Source organism: Microtus oregoni, unplaced genomic scaffold (genome assembly GCF_018167655.1).
Source record: "Microtus oregoni isolate MIOR12 unplaced genomic scaffold, Mior012 000011F_ref0000422, whole genome shotgun sequence".
Lineage (NCBI taxonomy): Eukaryota > Metazoa > Chordata > Mammalia > Rodentia > Cricetidae > Microtus > Microtus oregoni.
Genome location: NW_024543070.1, coordinates 47,973,511 through 47,991,636, shown reverse-complemented (window position 1 = coordinate 47,991,636; position 18,126 = coordinate 47,973,511). Strand labels below are relative to the sequence as shown.

At 43.3% G+C, this 18,126-nt stretch overlaps 1 protein-coding gene across 3 annotated transcripts; it reads left to right on the top strand.

Moving 5' to 3' along the window:
- Window position 1: 1 nt before the first annotated feature.
- Window positions 2–9,116, top strand: LOC121453233 (recQ-mediated genome instability protein 1-like). 3 transcript variants are annotated; one of them, XM_041659757.1, is made up of 3 exons: window positions 2–132; window positions 4,582–4,668; window positions 6,929–9,116. In XM_041659757.1, exon 3 carries the CDS (start codon window positions 6,957–6,959, stop codon window positions 8,811–8,813), a length of 1,857 nt encoding a protein of 618 aa, XP_041515691.1. In that variant the 5' UTR covers window positions 2–132; window positions 4,582–4,668; window positions 6,929–6,956; the 3' UTR covers window positions 8,814–9,116. The 3 variants fall into 3 exon arrangements, with proteins under 3 accessions (XP_041515691.1, XP_041515690.1, XP_041515692.1); XM_041659756.1 differs by having other exon boundaries at window positions 116–253; XM_041659758.1 differs by lacking the exon at window positions 2–132 and adding an exon at window positions 289–955.
- Window positions 9,117–18,126: the final 9,010 nt, after the last annotated feature.

The window sequence follows — 18,126 nt, the reverse complement described above, 5'->3', positions numbered from 1 at the left end:
GGGGAGGGACGGCGCTCTCGCGAGACTTGCCACGGGCGCTCACGTGTGCCGCGGAGGGGGCGGCGCCTGGGCGTTTGCGAGCCCCGAGGGGGTGGCTGCGGGTCTGGAGGAGGCACGGCCGCGCGCCGCGAGGTGGGCGGTAGGAAGTGGAAGCGGGAGGGGAAAGAGCCCGCGAACGGGAGAAGGAGCGCGCGGCGGTGCCTCGCCGGGCCGGGGAGCCCACGGTTGTGGCGACACGAGGCGGGATGGCCAGGTCGGTGATCGGCCGGGGTTCCACAGCTCCCCGTCGCGGCTCGCTAGCTCCCAGTGCCGCGGTTCTGCGCGCCCCTCCGCCGGGCCCGGGAAACCCGCTGTGCTAACGGCCCGGTCCGGGCGGGAGGGCGGGCGGACGCCGCGGCCCGGGAGGGGCGCCGGCCTGGCGAGGCCTTCAGGTCGCTGTAACTGACCCAAGTCACTTTCGCCTTGGCCCCGTAAAATGTAGAGCGCAGAACACGACGTAGGCCCCCGCGCGTCGGGGCAGCACTCCTTCCCCCGCAGGAAGCTCGCGGGCGGTGTGGCCGCCCGACCTGGGGAAGAGCCGGCTTCGGTAGTTCCCTCGATTCTCACCCACTGCTCCAGACTCTTGCTGGGACGGCAAGATGTTGGTCTCTGGAAGCTAATCAGTGAGGCTTCCTTGCTGGTCCACCCGTGTCCTGACCCTTGAATGATCTCAGGATATCTATGCCTGCATCCTTCTAAGGATCGCTATTTATGGTCGTTGCGTTATCTTTTACTTACTTGGCAGAGGAAAACTGGGAATTGAGGATTTGGTGAGGCTTGAAGTGCGGGTGGACGTAAGAAAGGTTTTGAGATAGCCTATGTAGCTCTGTCTGCGACGGAATTTATTACGTAGACGAGCCTGGCTTCGAACTCACAGATATAATATACTCCTGCCTCTCAGATGAAGAGATCAAAGGTGTGTGCCGCCACACCTGACCCACAATTTTTAATTGTTTTTTTTTTTGAGACAGGGTCTCACTCTGTGACTCGTAAAGATCCTCCTGCCTCTGCCTCCCAAGGGCTGGAATTAAAGGCATACTCACAACCCCCAGCTAAAATTAGTATTTCTATTGCGCCTTTTTTTTTTCTAACCTGTAACCAGTGATGAGTGTGAATCCAAAGGAAATTACTGGAACTATCTTGAGTAGACGCTAGTGGAAAGTTACTTTCTCCAAACTCAGCTATACTTATTTGGTTTTGTCTTTTTAGGTTTCCTCTTTGTGTAACTGAAAGTTTGCCTCGCCTCCATCTTCCATTTTCTCTTTGAAGTTGGACGTTTTCAGTTCATTATTAAAACCCCTGCTCAGGACTGGATGTACAGCTCTGTGGCATGGCCCTGGATTTGGGCACTGTGACAGTCCTCTTCATTTAGTGACACCCGGGTACATGAGGGGTTAATGGTTAAATTGTATAGGCTAATGTTTTAGAGCCCTTACTTAACTGGGATTTAATATAATTGTAACTGTACAGGAGCTAGCTGGAATAATATTTAAAATACTATAGGTACCATATCCCGAGTTCTCTACTGAATGCCAGACTTTGTACTGGCAGTTAAATGCTATTACAGTACTTTGAGTAAATTGTGGTTATCTTTGTTTTGTGTTCCTGTCTTTAATCCTAGCAGTTGAGAGGCAGAAACTGGTGGATTTGTGAGTTCGAGGTCAGCCAAGGGCTGTCTCAAGAAACAAAACAAACACTAAAAACCTGGCGGTGGGGGGGGGGTGGGGATGAGAGGAATTGGTGAGCTTGTGGCTCCTGCTGAGGCCTTGCTTGATGATGTAAATTCTGTCACCAGAAGGCCTGTGGTGGAAGGAGAGAGCCAACTCTCAATCTGTCTCTAATCTCCACGTGAATCTACACACACACAATGTAAAAAGTACTGAGGATAAGAACCATATCCAAGGCCACATAACAGCTGGGTTGTAGACTCCTAAATGGAATTTTCTTTCATGTTTCCTTTTATTGGGTTTTGGGGGATGCACAGACAGCTCTTACTATTCTTACTTTATGTCAACCATAATATAACATCCCCCCACCCCCACCCCAGACAGGGTTTTTCTGTGTAACAAGTCCTGGCTGTCCTTGAACTCACTCTGTAGACCAGGCTGTCCTCGAACTCACAGAGATCCACTTGCCTCTGCCTCCTGAGTGCTGGGGTTAAAGGCGTGCGCCACCACTGCCCAGACAATAAAACAATTTTTCATCCCTGATTTTTTTGAAGTACCTTTTCAAAATTCTGAAATTCTTTGAAGTCTTTAACAAGTTAAAGTGGGTTTAAAGAGTAAATGCTTTAATTACGTTGTGAGAGAGAGACTAGAAGTGGAAGCCAGAAGGCAGCCTTGTGGAGGAGTTGGCTCTCTGATCGGCCGTGTGGGACAGTAGCAATGGGCTCAGTCATTACACTTAGTGGCAGGCACCTTTATCTTGCTGGCCCAACTTTTATTTTTTAAATAATACCCTTAAAGTGGATGTAGATTTTTGTTGGTGCTTTAGAATCTCAGCTATTGGTTGGGAGTCACATATACCATCTAGGGATGCTGCTTTCCTGTTAAAAATATTTGAAGCTGATTGATAATTAATCATTGAGCCAGCTATGCCTAAGCCTTAGTGACAAGTAATGGAACCTTCCTGCTTTATTCTCTTCTGATCATTCCTAGTAGTTGGGATTTAGAATGAAGATTTGCACGGACATACAAATCTATCAGGCACAAAGGTTAATGCAAATATTTTTTTTTTCTTACTGTAAAAGCAGGGAGGGTTAAGTTCTGTAATTTTGTATGTGGCTACTATACTAAGAAAACATGAACACATTTTCATGTCATTAAGTAGTCCCTAAAAACCTCTTCAGAGCTGGGTATGGTGGCGCATACCTTAATTCCAGCATTTGGAAGGCAGAGACAGATGGATCTCCAGGTTTGAGGCCAGCCTGGTCTACAAAGTGAGTTCCAGAATAGCTAGGGCACTTATACAGAGAACCTTGTCTAAAAAGAAGAAAAGAAAGGGTTCGGAGGTTCAGAGTATCTGATGCTCTTCCAGAGGACTGGAGTTTACTCAACTCCTCGCCTCTTTGGCACCTGCACTCGTGCATATGCCCAGGCATACTCAACATTTTTAAAAATCTAAGATTACACAGCTTTCTATTTCATGAACATGATGCAATTTTTTTCTAGATAACATTCAGAATCCCTCTAATATAAAAACATGAACTTTGACATGATTGTTCTCATATCTTTTTTCTTTTTCCTCTAGTCTTCCCTTTCCCCCTTTAGTAAGTCCTAGAGATTGAACCCAGGGTCCCAGAGCTAGCTATATCTTGTTCTTGCCTTTATCTTTATTTCTAATTGGGTGTGTTTTCCTGTTTGTTTTTGGAAACAGGGTTTCTCTGTGTAATGGCCCTGGCTGTTCTGGAACACAGAAATCCACCTGCCTCTGCCTCCTGAGTACTGGGGATTAAAGTCGTGCGCCACCATGTTTGGTTTTGATTGTTCTTTTAATATTGGTTCTAGAAAGTTAGAATGTGTGTTACAAGTTAACGTTCAGTTTAAGAGACATCTTTTCCAAAGTTGTTTCTCTTCCTGTATTGAGGGGTTCTTAAGACTCTGCGGCTGTTGTCTATCAGCTAATGGGAAATTGTGCCATCCTAGCTAGCCTTTCCTTCTGAGCTGTTACCTGCTGTGACTATGGTAATAGAATTCTATAGGAGTGGGGGTGTGTCTTACCAAAAGCAGGTGGGGTCCTGGGCTAAACTATCTGCTATGCTTGCCTTCTTCAAGGTGGCTCGGCAGATCAGGGCACTGGCCACCCAGTTTGAAACCCTAGTTTTGTCCCCAGAACCCACCTGGTAGGAGAGAACCAACTCCTGCAAGTTGTGCAAACTTCTGCATGGGAGCCGGGTGATAGTGGCGCACGCCTTTAATCCCAGCACTCGGGAGGCAGAGGCAGGCGGATCTCTGTAAGTTCGAGACCAGCCTGGTCTACAAGAGCTAGTTCCAGGACAGGCTCCACAGCCACAGAGAAACCCTGTCTCGAAAAACCAAAAACCAAAAAAAAAAAAAAAAAAAAAAACTTATGCATGGGTACCGTGGTATAGATGCGCTCCCTCCAGACATACAAGTGATGGTAGTATGTTACAGTTTCCTCTGAACCGCTCCATCACACACTTCACTAATTTACTTTATTAATTCTCTTCTACCGTACTTTCACGACCCATTGGGTTTACAAATGAAATGAGGAAACAGGTCTAAAAGGAGTAACTTTCTCTCAACAGCTTGTTTCTGTTTATCTCACCCTATTCTCCCCTTCCCTTCCCCCTGCAACACAGTGTTTCTCAGTGGAGTCTGGATGTTCTCGAACTAACTTTGTAGACCAGGCTGGCCTTGAACTCACAAAGAGTCTCTGTTCATTTCTAGCCTATATTGTTTCCGTTTTATCTTGACTGTTAGGGAGTCCCCAGAACTATACAATCATACTCTTAGATTCATGGAAATAGGACAATGAGTCTTTAATTCGTTTTCGAATCCTTACTGCTGCTTGTCTTTCCAGGGTCCTTTCTCTGTAATAGAGGCTTTGAGTACTCCACTGGGCACCTAGCTTGAAATCCTGTCATCAGAGTTCATGCTGTTCTGTGAAGTAAGTTTTCTTATGGACATGTTAGACCTTAAATAAGTTCTGTCTCTTTAGTGTCTTCATCTCTAGAAGGAACAGATATTGTGTGTGTGTGTGTGTGTGTGTGAGAGAGAGAGAGAGAGAGAGAGAGAGAGAGAGAGAGAGAGATTTGTCTTTAGTACTTTGCTATTGTATTATACTGAGAGGTTTATTTTTTGTTTGTTGTGTTTTGGTTTTTTGGGACAGGGTTTCTTTGTGGCTTTGGAGCCTGTCCTGGAACTCACTCTGTAGACCAGGCTGGCCTTGAACTCACAGAGATCCACCTATCTCTACCTCCCAAGTGCTGGGATTAAGGGTATGTACCACCACCACCCCTCTGAGAAAATCAGATTTAAATGTTACTGACAACACAGTTGAGAATATTTAGGAAAACAAGACTTCTCAATATCTGCCCAGAGAGGTAGGTAGCCAACCATACATATATAAATTTTAATTGTAAAAGTACACAGTTAAGTATAGCTTTCAAAAGAACCTAGTGAACATTATTTAAGTAAAATTTAAATTAATAGAGTATGATTATTTGGAGAATCATGATGGCCTTAGTGACCACTGCAACCTGAGCGTCAGGCTCCAGGTCTCGGCAGTGACTGAGGCAGCTGAAGCTTCGGCCAGGGCCTTGATTTTTCCCTAGAATGAGAGCTCTGGTGCCCTTGCAGCCTGGTGAGGTGAGACCTGGCTGTGAGGAACAGCGTGAGAGCAGTGCTAGCTCCTGGCAGGCACCATGACTTAGGATCATCCTGCATGCTGGAAGCACCGAGACAAGGTGGGAAGTGATAGATGGCAGAGACACAAAAGATGTGCGCTGTCAAGTGAGGTGCACATGAGGTGTGGAAGGCAGTTGCTGTGCTTGTTCCTTGGGAAACGGTGAAATACACAGCTCATCACAAGAGTCAGCGACAGACACAAGCACTAGTCGGCCTGCGAGTTTTCCCTTGAGAAAACTGACCACCATATAAGTTACCATGACTCCCAGAGCCATGTCCTAGCCCAGGAGGAAGAGAAGTGCCTGCGCAGAATGGAGACCCATTTGACTGGACGTGTCCTGCTGGGACTTCTCATCATTGGTTGTAGTGGTTCAGCTATGAGACTGGACAACTCTATATTGAATTACAGTTTTGCCCTGCTGTGTCTAACGTTTTCCAGAGATTTATTTTCTTTGGAAGCTTTGGGTTGGACAAACACTTGAAGGCACACATAGGCTCCACCCACCATCATGCAGAGTAGGCAGGAACACACCTAAAGACCCCACCCAACAAGGCTTGCCTGTGGCACAAGCCACTGCTGTGTACAAATACAGGGTGGAGCCGGGCGGTGGTGGCGCACGCCTTTAATCCCGGCACTCGGAGGCAGAGGCAGGCGGATCTCTGTGAGTTCGAGACCAGCCTGGTCTACGAGAGCTAGTTCCAGGACAGGCTCCAAAGCCACAGAGAAACCCTGTCTCGAAAAACTAAAAAAAAAACAAAAAACAAATATGGGGTGGAGAGATGGGAAAGAAAGAAGCTGAACAGCTTGAGCACTGTAAAGAGAGGCAGATCAGGAGACATAAGGGTGGAGAGGAACAGCCTGATGTGAGTGAGTAGGCTGTGAGGCCACCTGAGGCCGTGAAGAATTCCTGGCCCATGCTGCCATTGAAGAACAGATTGCCAAGAGGCGAAGGCTGTCCTCACTGAAAGCTTCTGCTTCTAAGTCTGAGTCCAGTCAAAAATAAGTCTATAAAGGGTAACAAATAAATGATCAGACCTTGGGGGGAAAAAGAGGGAAGGAGGGGGTGATAAAAAATGAATCTGATTATAATTTTGAGAAGATAATAAGATATAGTAATGACTGTCTTTCAAAGATCTGACATTTACCCTTTCGCATATCAATGTTTGAGCAACCGTGTAAGACAGTTGGTGATACTGATGAACATACTGAGTAGAGAAGTTAAAGTACTGGCGTTAGGTCATGTAGCCTTTACCTTGACAAAGCTAGCTCATAAACATTTTGTTTTTCCTCATTCTTAGTACTTGTAAGGTTTGCGTATTGACTGGGTAGAAAGTCAAGTAGTTTTTAGCGCTGGAGAGAAACGTGTAAAGGGAGTGGTAAGTAATTAGGCCTGCCTGTGGATTTGAGAGGTAGAGGTGCTGTATTTAAGTCTAGGGAATCAAGTGGACATAGATGTTCTTGTTTAAAAGAAACAAATGTAACTTTAAGTTTATTGAATCTCTTTTCTATTTGTTTTCAGGTGGATGTGTATGCTCCTATTTTAAAAAATGAGTTTAACTAGTGATGTATTAAGAGTTGAAACCTGGCTTTTGGCAACGTGGCATGTTAAAGTGCCTCTAATGTGGCTGGAAGCTTGTGTTAATTGGATCCAAGAAGAAAATAATAATGTTAATTTGAGCCAAGCACAAATAAACAAACAGGTGTTGGAACAATGGCTTCTTACTGACCTGAGAGACTTGGAATATCCTCTCTTACCTGATAACATTTTAGAAATTCCAAAGGGAGAACTGAATGGATTTTATGCTCTACAGATCAATTCTTTGGTTGATGTAAGTCAGCCCGCGTATTCCCAGATACAAAAGCTGAGAGGAAAGAATACAACCAATGATCTAGTTTCAGCTGAAACACAGATTACTCCAAAACCATGGGAAGCAAGGCCTTCCCGGATGCTGATGCTACAGCTCACGGATGGTGTCACTCAAATTCAAGGGATGGAGTATCAGTCTATTCCAGCTCTCCATGGTGGTCTTCCCCCAGGTACAAAAATTTTGGTTCATGGACGCATTTCATTCCGTCTTGGTGTTCTCTTGTTGAAACCAGAAAATGTGAAGGTGTTAGGGGGTGAGGTAGATGGTCTTTCAGAAGAATATGCTCAAGAGAAAGTACTTGCAAGATTAATTGGTGAACTTGATCCTACAGTTTCAGTTGTACCAAGTAATTCTGATCACAGTTTGCCCAGAGTTTCAGGAGGGTTGGATGCTGTTTCAGGACCTTCAGATGAAGAACTCTTAGCAAGTCTCTATGAAAGTGAAGAGCCTGCATCAAGCAATGATACATCACCCACGGAAGGAAGCTGTTTCAGCACAGGCAGCTCCTCAACTCCCACTCCCATAATTCAGTCTAGTTTTGAGCCCGGATGTAATATTTATTCAAAGCACAAGGAGAAGCCAAACCAGTCTGTGCATTTCACTAGTGGAGAGTTTGACGACTTCTCACTGGAAGAGGCCTTGCTTTTAGAGGAAACTGTCCAGAAAGAACAGATGGAAACAAACGCATTACAACCATTAACTTTGAAGAAAAACACAGATAAATGTGTAGAGATATTTTCACATAAACCTAATACTCTGAACCATACTCCTTTGATTAATAAACAAGAAAACAGCAATTGCAATGAAAAAAAATTATCTGAACAAATAGTTTACAAAGACAAATTTTTTAGCTGCCCATCTGCGAGAGACCATAAGAGACTCTTAGCCCATGATTTTACAGATGACAGTAAGACTTTGGAAGTCAGTAATACAACAGAGCAAAACATTGACAGTTCAGATGAACATTGCTCCAGTAATAAAATGTTAAACAGAAAACTAGGAACCTGTCTATCAGAAAAGAGTTCAGAGGTTTCTAATGAAAATGGCTCCCCGTTACAGGCTCAGTCTTCAAGATCAGTTGAGAATAATACTGATCTCTCTATTGACATGGACTTACATTCTCCACCCTTTATCTATTTGTCTGTTCTAATGGCCAGGAAGCCAAAGGAAGTCACCACTGTGACAATCAAAGCATTTATTGTCACTTTGACTGGGAATCTCTCAAGCTCCGGTGGCTGCTGGTGTGTAACTGCAAAGGTTTCTGATGGCACCGCCTATCTAGATGTGGACTTTATAGATGAAATACTTACCAGTATGATAGGCTTTTCAGTACCAGAAATGAAGCAATTAAAAAAAGACCCTCTGAAATATCAAAACTTCCTAAAAGGGTTACAAAAATGTCAGCGAGATCTGATAGATTTGTGTTGCCTAATGACTATTTTGTTTGATCCTTCTTCACATAAAGCCTTGGTACTTGAATTACAAGATGTTGGTGTGGAGCACCTTGAGAACCTAAAGAAGCGGCTGCATAAATAATTTGACAAAATACTATTGGAGTACACTTTAAAACATGCAAATATTTGTTCGTATTATTTTTGAAACTCTGTAAAGGAAGAAAAAGCTTTTGAGCTTAAAAATGGGTGAGATGGCTGAGTGGTTAAACAGGCTTCTGCCAGGTCTGAGGACCTGAGTTTGATCCCTTGGTCCCTTGTAGCTGAAGGAGAGAAACAACTCCCAAAATCTGTTGTCTGTCCTTCACACATGCAGCATAGAGCTTGTGCACACATAAAAACACATATACACTAAGTGACATTTAAAAATAAAGGTATCTAATCAAAATGAATGTGAAGGGTATTTTTGTTTGATTTGATAATGATGGGTCAGGACCTTGTAATGCAAGCAAGCCTCTATCATGAAGCCTAATCTCTAGACCCTTAATTTCCCCCCTTTCCTGGAAAAGATCTACATTCCCAGGCTGGCCTCAAGCTCTCTTGTACAGCTGAGAGTGATCTTGAGCTTCTGATCTTTGTCTCCATCTTCCAAGTGCCTGGATTAGGGTTCTTCGGTTTCAGTTGGTGCACTAGTTTAAACCATGACTGTATGTGCTAGACCAATGCTCTACTGACTGAGCTAATCCCCAGTCACCCATGTTGAAGAACTTTGCTGACTCATTCTTGCTGAGAAACTGGCTTTCTCCTTGTTGAATATGAGATAATGGGTAAAGAACTGTGATGGCCTGACAAAATGGCTTGGTGGTAAAGGCTGTTCCTGCTGAGCCTAATGACCTGATTCTTCTCTTGGTCCTACATGGTGAAAGAACTGTCTCCCACAAGATGTCCTCTGATTTCCACATTCGCCCCCTCCCCCGTACGCACAAGGAATTAAAAGTTCCCCTATGAGATACATTATTGAAAGTTGCAAATTGTAAAAGTAATTTTCCCCTAATATGTTCAATATTTCAAAGGTTTGTTTGTGCTGTTATTTAGGAGTCTTTATATTTACTGTCTAATATTCTTTTTTAAAAAATGCTGCAAGATCCCCATGGCAGTAGGCAGCAGAAATGCTGTAGGTCCCAAATGGTGGTGGTGGGCCATGTGGTGGCAGGCAGCAGGCTCTGGGAGCAGCCAGTCCCAGGCAGAAATGGCTGCTAGTCCCAGAGTGGTGGCCTGAGCGGTGGTGGCGGGCCATGTGGCAGCAAGCAGTGGGCCCCAGGCAAAAACGGCTGCTGGTCCCTGAGCAATGGCTGGTCCCAGGCAGGGAGATACATGGCGGGCGGGCAGAAGACAGAAACATGGATAGACACAACATGCAGGGTGAGGTTGAATGTTTATTCAGGGGGTTATGGAGGAGGAAGGGTGAAGGGGGGGACAGAGAGAGAGAAGAGGAGAAAGAGACAGAAGGGGGAAGCAGAGAAGTGGGGAGAGAGGCAGATGGGAAAGAGAGCGAGCTCAGGCCAGAAGCTGAAGATCAGCCTGCCTCAGAGGATGGGGGAGGGGTGGGTGTGGCTTGTCTCTTAAAGGGACCAAAACCATAACACTGTCTGTGTATGGTTCAGAGGACAACCTGTGAGCTGCTTTTCTCATGCCATGCAGATTGTAGAAGCAGTCATCAGGCTTGGCAGCAGCTACTTTCTTACTGGACCATACGACTGCCCTATGGTTTTTGAGATGGCATCTCACTATGTACCCCAGGGTAGTCTCAAATTCATGAGGCTTCTAGTCCTCTGAACTAGCTGTGCATATAAGTTGTTTCATTTTATTATGGCTGTTTGAAAAAGACCACACTCACTTTGCTATTACAAGATTATGTTTGGGAGGTGAAGTTACTTTAATCTTCTCTCTTAAAATTATAAATGGGGTGCTGGAGAGATTTCTTAGTGGTTAAGAACTGACTGCTGCCCTTCTAGAAAACCCAAGTTTGGGTCCCAAGATGGACTGCTGACCTGCTAGTTGTGGGGGCCAGCCATAAGCTAAGTATGGGCAGGTCACCCAAAGGAAGTTCTTTACTTCCAACCATTATCTTTAGGCATCGATAAATTTAAATGGAGGCCTGAGTCTCAGTAGTTTACCCTGAGGCTATGCCTGGTTGCAGGAGGAACCATAAACTGAGATTACCCAACCTCCACCCAAGAACAGACCATTCAAAGGAAATGCGTAGCATTGCAACTGCTGTAGATAGGATCACCTCACCAAGTGTCAGCCAATCAGGTTTCCTAAACCTCAGAAACCCATCACTTCCACCTTTACTACTATAAAAAACCAATTCTAACTGAGCTCAGGACTCTCTGTTTATTCCAATACATTGAATATGTGGAGAGACTCAGTTTGCAAACTTTTTTTTTTTTTTTTTTTTTTTTTTTTTCGAGACAGGGTTTCTCTGTGGTTTTGGAGCCTGTCCTGGAACTAGCTCTTGGAGACCAGGCTGGTCTCGAACTCACAGAGATCCGCCTGCCTCTGCCTCCCGAGTGTTGGGATTAAAGGCGCCACCACCACCCGGCTTGCAAACTTGATTAAAATAAAGGCTCTCCTTGTTGGCTTTTGCTGGGACTTGGCAGATTTGGGCATAATACTAGTAAACCCATCTCCAGTGGATTTGACACCCTCTTCTGGCTTTCCCAGGTGTGGCTGTGTGCATAGTGGATACACACACATAATTTTAAAAATTTTTGAGACGATTTCTCTGTGTAGTCCTGGCTATCCTAGAACTTGCTCTGTAGACTAGGCTGGCCTCAAACTTGGAGATTCACCTGCCTCTGGGATTAAAGGTGTGTGCCACCATGCCTGATTTCATAATTGAGAAAAACGAAGTAAGAGGATCAAGGATCAAAAGTTGGTTATTCTTGGCTACATAGAGGCCTGCTTGGACCACATGAGACTTACCTAAAAAAAATTGAATAAAAAGATGTAAAAATGTTTTTCATTGAAAAAAAAACAGTTCAAAGCACAAGAATACAAATAATAAGTTGTAATATTTCATTTGTATTTTAATAAAGTTTGCCTGAGGATCAGAGAGTAAAACAGTTGCCCTAGTCAGCCTTACAGACCAGGCCACAATAGCATACACCTTTAGTCCCAGCAGCCACACTAGTTTACTTTACAAACCAGGCAATAGTGGTGCACGCCTTTAATCCCAGCCCTAGAGAGGATTATAAAATGGGAGGAGACAGCTCTCACAGTCTCATTCTGAGATTCCTGGAGGCAGGATCACCATTTCAGACTGAGGTAAAGGTAAGAGCCAGTGGCTGGCTGTTTTGCTTTCCTGACCTTCAGATTGAACCCCAATATCTGTCTTTGGGTTTTTATTAATCATGCTACAGTAAGTATTTTTAACACGTGTGTCTTCCATGTGTTTATGTGCATACAGAGACCTGAAAAGGGCATCAAATCACCTGGAGCTGGAGTTGTTGGTGTCTGTGAGCTGCCCAATGTGGGTGCCTGGAACTGAATTTAGGTCCTCTGGAAGAGCAGCAAGTACTTTTTTTTTTTTCTTAAAGATTTATTTATTTATTATGTATAAACATTCTGCCTCCATGTATGCCTGCACGCCAGAGGAGGGCGCCAGATCTCATCACAGATGGTTGTTAGCCACCATGTGGTTGCTGGGAATCGAACTCAGGACCTCTGGAAGAGCAGTCAGTGCTCTTAACCACTGAGCCATCTCTCCAGCCCCCGAGCAGCAAGTACTCTTAACCACTGAGCCTTCTCTCCAGTTCCAAGAATACCAGATACTGTTGATACATACTCTCATAGTACTCATCTGTATACTTAAGTATCTTTATGAGATCTAAGTAGTGTGTGTGTGACATTTTCTTTTAAATAACTGTGGATTGTGATGGCTATTCTTGGGTGTCAACTTGACTACATCTGAAACGAACTGCAATCCAGAAATGGTGAGCGATTGCTTTGCTTAGTTCGAAGTGGGTGAAACCACTTCTAGTCTGGTAGGAATACTTAGACCTTTGATCCAGATTTTGAGATGGGAAGACACGCCTTTAATCTGGGCCACGCCTTCTGCTACAAGTCTATATAAGGACAGGGAAGAAGGAAGCCTTTGCTTTTTGTTGATTTGCCCTTGCCTTTTTTTTTTTTTTTTTTTTTTTTTTTTGGTTTTTCAAGACAGGGTTTCTCTGTGGTTTTGGAGCCTGTCCTGGAACTAGCTCTTGTAGACCAGGCTGGTCTCGAACTCAACAGAGATCCGCCTGCCTCTGCCTCCCGAGTGCTGGGATTAAAGGCGTGCGCCACCACCGCCCGGCTGCCTTTGCCTTATTAACATCCATTTCTTCACTGGCATTGGAGCCTACTTCTTTGGGATTCCAGCTTATACTGAAAGCCCGGCAAAACATTCAGCCTTATGGACCGATCAACTACTGAACATTTGGACTTAATGTTCACAGCAAGCCATGTTGGATTTGCTGGAGTACAGCCTGTAAATGATTCAATAAGCCTCCTTTATATAGAGAGAAACTCATTCTGTGAGTTCTGTACTCTAGAGAACCCTGATTAATACATGGATGGTGCATAAAAATAGATCTTCATATTGCATCACTGAATAGAAGTACGAGTCCATTGTTCTATATTCATTTTTGGTGTTTGAATTGGGGCTCTTTAGAAGATCAGAACCAATGGAATGAATATATATATATATTATTTTTATATAATATATAATATATATTAATATATTATTTTTATATAATATATAATATATATTAATGTATATTATTATATATATATTACACAAAGAATTTATGCAATTGGATTAAGCCATTTTGGCAGGGTAGTCCATCAGTGGTCATCTGCATACCAGGGAAAATGGGCACCAGGGTCAGTCTGGCTTGAAGAGGCTTGATGCCCCAGCTGTCCCTGTCTGATGTTAAAAACCTGAAGAATTCCTGGAGAGCTACTAGTCTTGTGTTGGAAGGTCACAAAAGATGGGTTCCTATATCAGCAAAGGATGGTGGCAGCAGCCTTGGGAAAGCTTTCTATCTGGGGGAGGGGCTTCCCTCAGTCCTTCCAGGAAATACCATTACAGACCCACCCAGAAGTGTATCTTTTATTTGCTTCTAGACCCAGTCACTTGGCAAACAAGATTACTGTGATTTGGTTTGTAGTCTAAACTGTTTTGGATCGTGTTCAGTGGTTTATTAGTTGGTCTTTATTTTGTTGTCAAACCATTCTTTGTAGGGTTGCAAGAGTGCCCCTTTTTTTTCCCTTCCTGAGACAGGGTATCTCTGTGTATCCCTGACTGTCCTGGAACTCACTTTATAGACCAGACTGGCCTCGAATTTGCAAAGATTTGCCTGCCTCTGCCTCCCAAATGCTGGAATTAAAGGTGTGTGCCACCACCACCCAACTAATCTCTTCTATTAATTTTTTCTTATAATATATTTGACAATATTTTTCTGCCCCCATTTCCTCAGATCCTACCCACCTCCATACCTACCTGTTGTCTCTCTTCAAAAAGATAAACAACATACACACCAAAACCAAACAAATGTAAAAAAAAACCCATGGTGTCCATTTCATGTTGGCCAACAACTTTTGGGCATAGAGCCTACCCTGCAGTGTGTTTGATGCTCAGTTGGAGAAAACAGTTCCCTTTCCCAGCAGGTATCAATTGTAAATAGTTCCTTGGCTAGAGATGGGACTTTGTGTTCACTTTCCCTTCCTTGTGCTGAGATTGTACCGTTTGAACCTGTGCAAATCTTGTGTGTGCTGCCACAGTCTTCAGTGAGTTCATACATGATCAGCTCTGCTGTCTGGAAGATGGTTTTTTGGTTGCCACTTGGTAACGATCTTTCTAATTTTCTACTTGTTTTCTCCTCCTTCACCTTTAATATCAATCTCTCACTATCCTCTTAAATACAAGGTAATGTCTGAACTCCTTACCCAATTAGTGATCTAGTCTGACTGCTTTTTTTGTATCAACTTACCCCTTTCTTCCCATCCTGAGTTTGCCCCAGGTTGTTCGTAGTTGTCCAAATCTGTACAGGTATGTTCCTCCTGCTGTAGGAAGACCCTCGGCTTCCTTCTAGTTGTGATATTGCTAAGTATGTCCTAGGGAAAATATCCCCATTTAAGTGCTGGTGCTTGCTGGGACATAAGCTGCTTGAGCTGTGGGGCTGAGCAATTGGCCTGTGTAAGTGCACTGATGGTTTCATCAGGCCAATAGTCTACCCCCGGCTCAATACCTGTCTTATTTGCTTTTCTTGGTACTGTGATAAAATGATTTAGGGAACAAAATGACATTTCAAGGCAAGACATGTAAACTCAGTGAAGGAGCATATGAAGACACAAGATATTGTTAGCTGATGAGAAAATACTCATTGGGGGGCTGGAGAGATGGCTCAGTGGTTAAGAGCATTGCCTGCTCTTCCAAAGGTCCTGAGTTCAATTCCCAGCAACCACATGGTGGCTCACAACCATCTGTAATGAGGTCTGGTGCCCTCTTCTGGCCTTCAGGCATACACACAGACAGAATATTGTATACATAATAAATAAATAAATAAATATTATTTTTTAAAAAAAGAAAATACATATTGGGGTCTGGAGAGACATCTCAGTGGTTAAGAGCTCTTACTGCTCCTGTAGAGGACCTGGGTTTAATTCCCAGCACCACGTCAGGCAGCGAACTCCAGGGAATCTGACAACTCTGGCTTCCAAGAGCACCTGCCCTTGTGTGTACACAGCCACACACCAACACACATAAAATTATAAGCCTTTTATTTTTAGTTTTTGGAATTGGGGTCTTTCTATATAGTGCTGATTGTTTTAGAATTCTCTGTGTAGACCAGCTGACCTTGTGTTCTGCTTCTACCACACTCAGCCTACCAGGGTTATCTGGAAGCTCCTTTATAACTTCACACTGTGCACTGTAGCAAGCTTTCTTGTTGGACTATCTTTGGATCTTAAGCCCCCAATTATTAATTATGAAAGCTTGGTCATTGGCTTAGGTTTGTCCCATTAGCTCTTATGAGTCCCACTAGCTCTTATAAGTTATAAATTATAACTTAATTGTCTTTTTTCTTTCTTTCTTTCTTTCTTTTTTTTTTTTTTTTTTTTTTTTTGATTTTTCAAGACAGGGATTCTCTGTAGCATTTGGAGCCTGTCCTGGAACTCGCTCTATAGACCAGGCTGGCTTGGAACTCACAGAGACCTGCCTGTCTCTGTCTCCTGAGTGCTAGGAATAAAGGCGTGTGCCATCACTGCCTGGCCTTATAGCTTAAATTAACCTTTTATTAACCTACATTCTGCCACATGGTTCAGTTACTTCTACTCTGTACCACATGTCCAACCTTCTCAGTTTCTCCCTGGCTTCTTGATGGCATAATTCACATACCTAGATTCCTTCTCTTCTTCTTTCTCCTTAGAAATCCTGCCTAATCCTCTCCTGCCTAGCTGTTGGCCACTCAGAAACCAATCAGAAGATACCTTGACAAAGATGTATTTTCACACTATACAAAAAATAATCCCACAACATTCCCCCTTTTTGTCTAAATAAAAAGAAAAGGTTTTAATGCTAACATAGTAAAAACTATATACAATAAGAACAATTATCAGGTAAGAATTACATTTACAATATCCAGTGTCACACCACCTCTTATGGGGTCTATGTGGTCTCTCACGTAAGATGTGGCACAAGCTTCAAGGAAGAGTGCTGCAGAGAAGGTGTGTGTGTGTGTGTGTGTGTGTGTGTGTGTGTGTGCTGTGCTTCCTGCATCAGAGCCCTTGCATTTTTGGCATTTTATCTGCTTATGTTCTAAGGAATAGAGTCTGGTTTCCCCTGGAAGGGAAGACAGTATGTTTTTGATGAACCATTGCCATATACAGGAGTATATGATGCTAATGGAGGAAGAGGTTAACATTCAAGGGAAAAAAGGTTGCCAGGTTTAATCTGGTGCTTATTAAAATTAAGACAAATTCAGCAAAAATGGGATAAGGACAGAAGAGAGAGATAAATGCCTGTAACTTCTTGACACTGGTTTGGGGGAAGATTTGAAAAGGAGTTAGAAATATGGAGAAGGAGAGGGAAAGAAGAAGTTCTTCTGCATAGATTGCATAAATATAAAAAGACTGTAAACTGCGTGACTGTTAACCACAACTGTTTGCCCTTAGCTCAAAATGCCATGAACTCATAGCCTAGATAAAAGATTTATATCAAAACTAATGCCAAGCCATGTCTAACATGACCAACCACAGACTCACACTGGGGACATCTGTCTGATGAAAATCTATTCTCATGTATCTGATATAATGATACTAAGAATAATCTGTACCACACGACAAACAATACATGCTGTTAAGCAATCTCTTCTGTATAAAGGATGAGCCTCATGCTTAGTAAAGACACGTTCAGATGCAATTCCTTTGAGTATTGTGTCTGCCATTTGCCGACTCCTTACCACCTATTCCTGAGACCCTGTCCTGTTGGTCCCAGTGCTCCAGCTGAACTGGTTCATCCCTGTCCAGTCCATTTGTATTTGGCAAATTCAGAGAAAATACTCTTATTATTTATCCTATCTTCATGAATTTAAAGTTTTGTATCTAAACCATTTTATATAATAACTTGTACTACTAAACTAAAAATATCTTTTTGACCTTAAAACATTTTCTTACACAACTTAAGCTTTTATGTCTCTCAACCTTATAAACTTTACATCTTTTTTTTTTAATATTTATTTATTATGTATACAATATTCTGTCTGTATGCCTGAAGGCCAGTGGAGGGTGCCAGACCTCTTTACAGATGGTTGTGAGACACCATGTGGTTGCTGGGAATTGAACTCAGGACCTTTGGAAGAGCAGGCAATGCTCTTAACCACTGAGCCATCTCTCCAGCCCCAAACTTTACATCTTTTAAGAGTTTTTTTTGTTTGTTTGTTTTTCAGGACAGGGTTTCTCTGTGGTTTTGGAGCCTGTCCTGGAACTAGCTCTTGTAGACCAGGCTGGTCTTGAACTCAGAGAGATCTGCCTGCCTCTGCCTCCCAAGTGCTGGGATTAAAGGCATGCGCCACCACCACCTGGCTTCTTTAAGAGTTTTTTATTTGAGGAAAATTGTAGTGATAACTATCTAGTCTTCAACCCCATCAAAGATCTGAGAAGGAAATATTACCTGAGTTAACAGGAAGTGTAGATCAAACAACTCCCCAAATTATAGAAATGACGGAAACAGCTGACTGCCTGGACAGTCACCCAAGGTTCCTCTGCAGCATTGGGGCATCCATCTTTGGCCTACGGGTCTAGAATATCAGACAAACTTTTCTGTGAAGCGGGTACTTTGAAGGACTGTCGTACTTTGTCTTGGCAAAGTTTGGCAGACACCTTCTTTTGTGTCCTACTTGTCCAATTTGGAC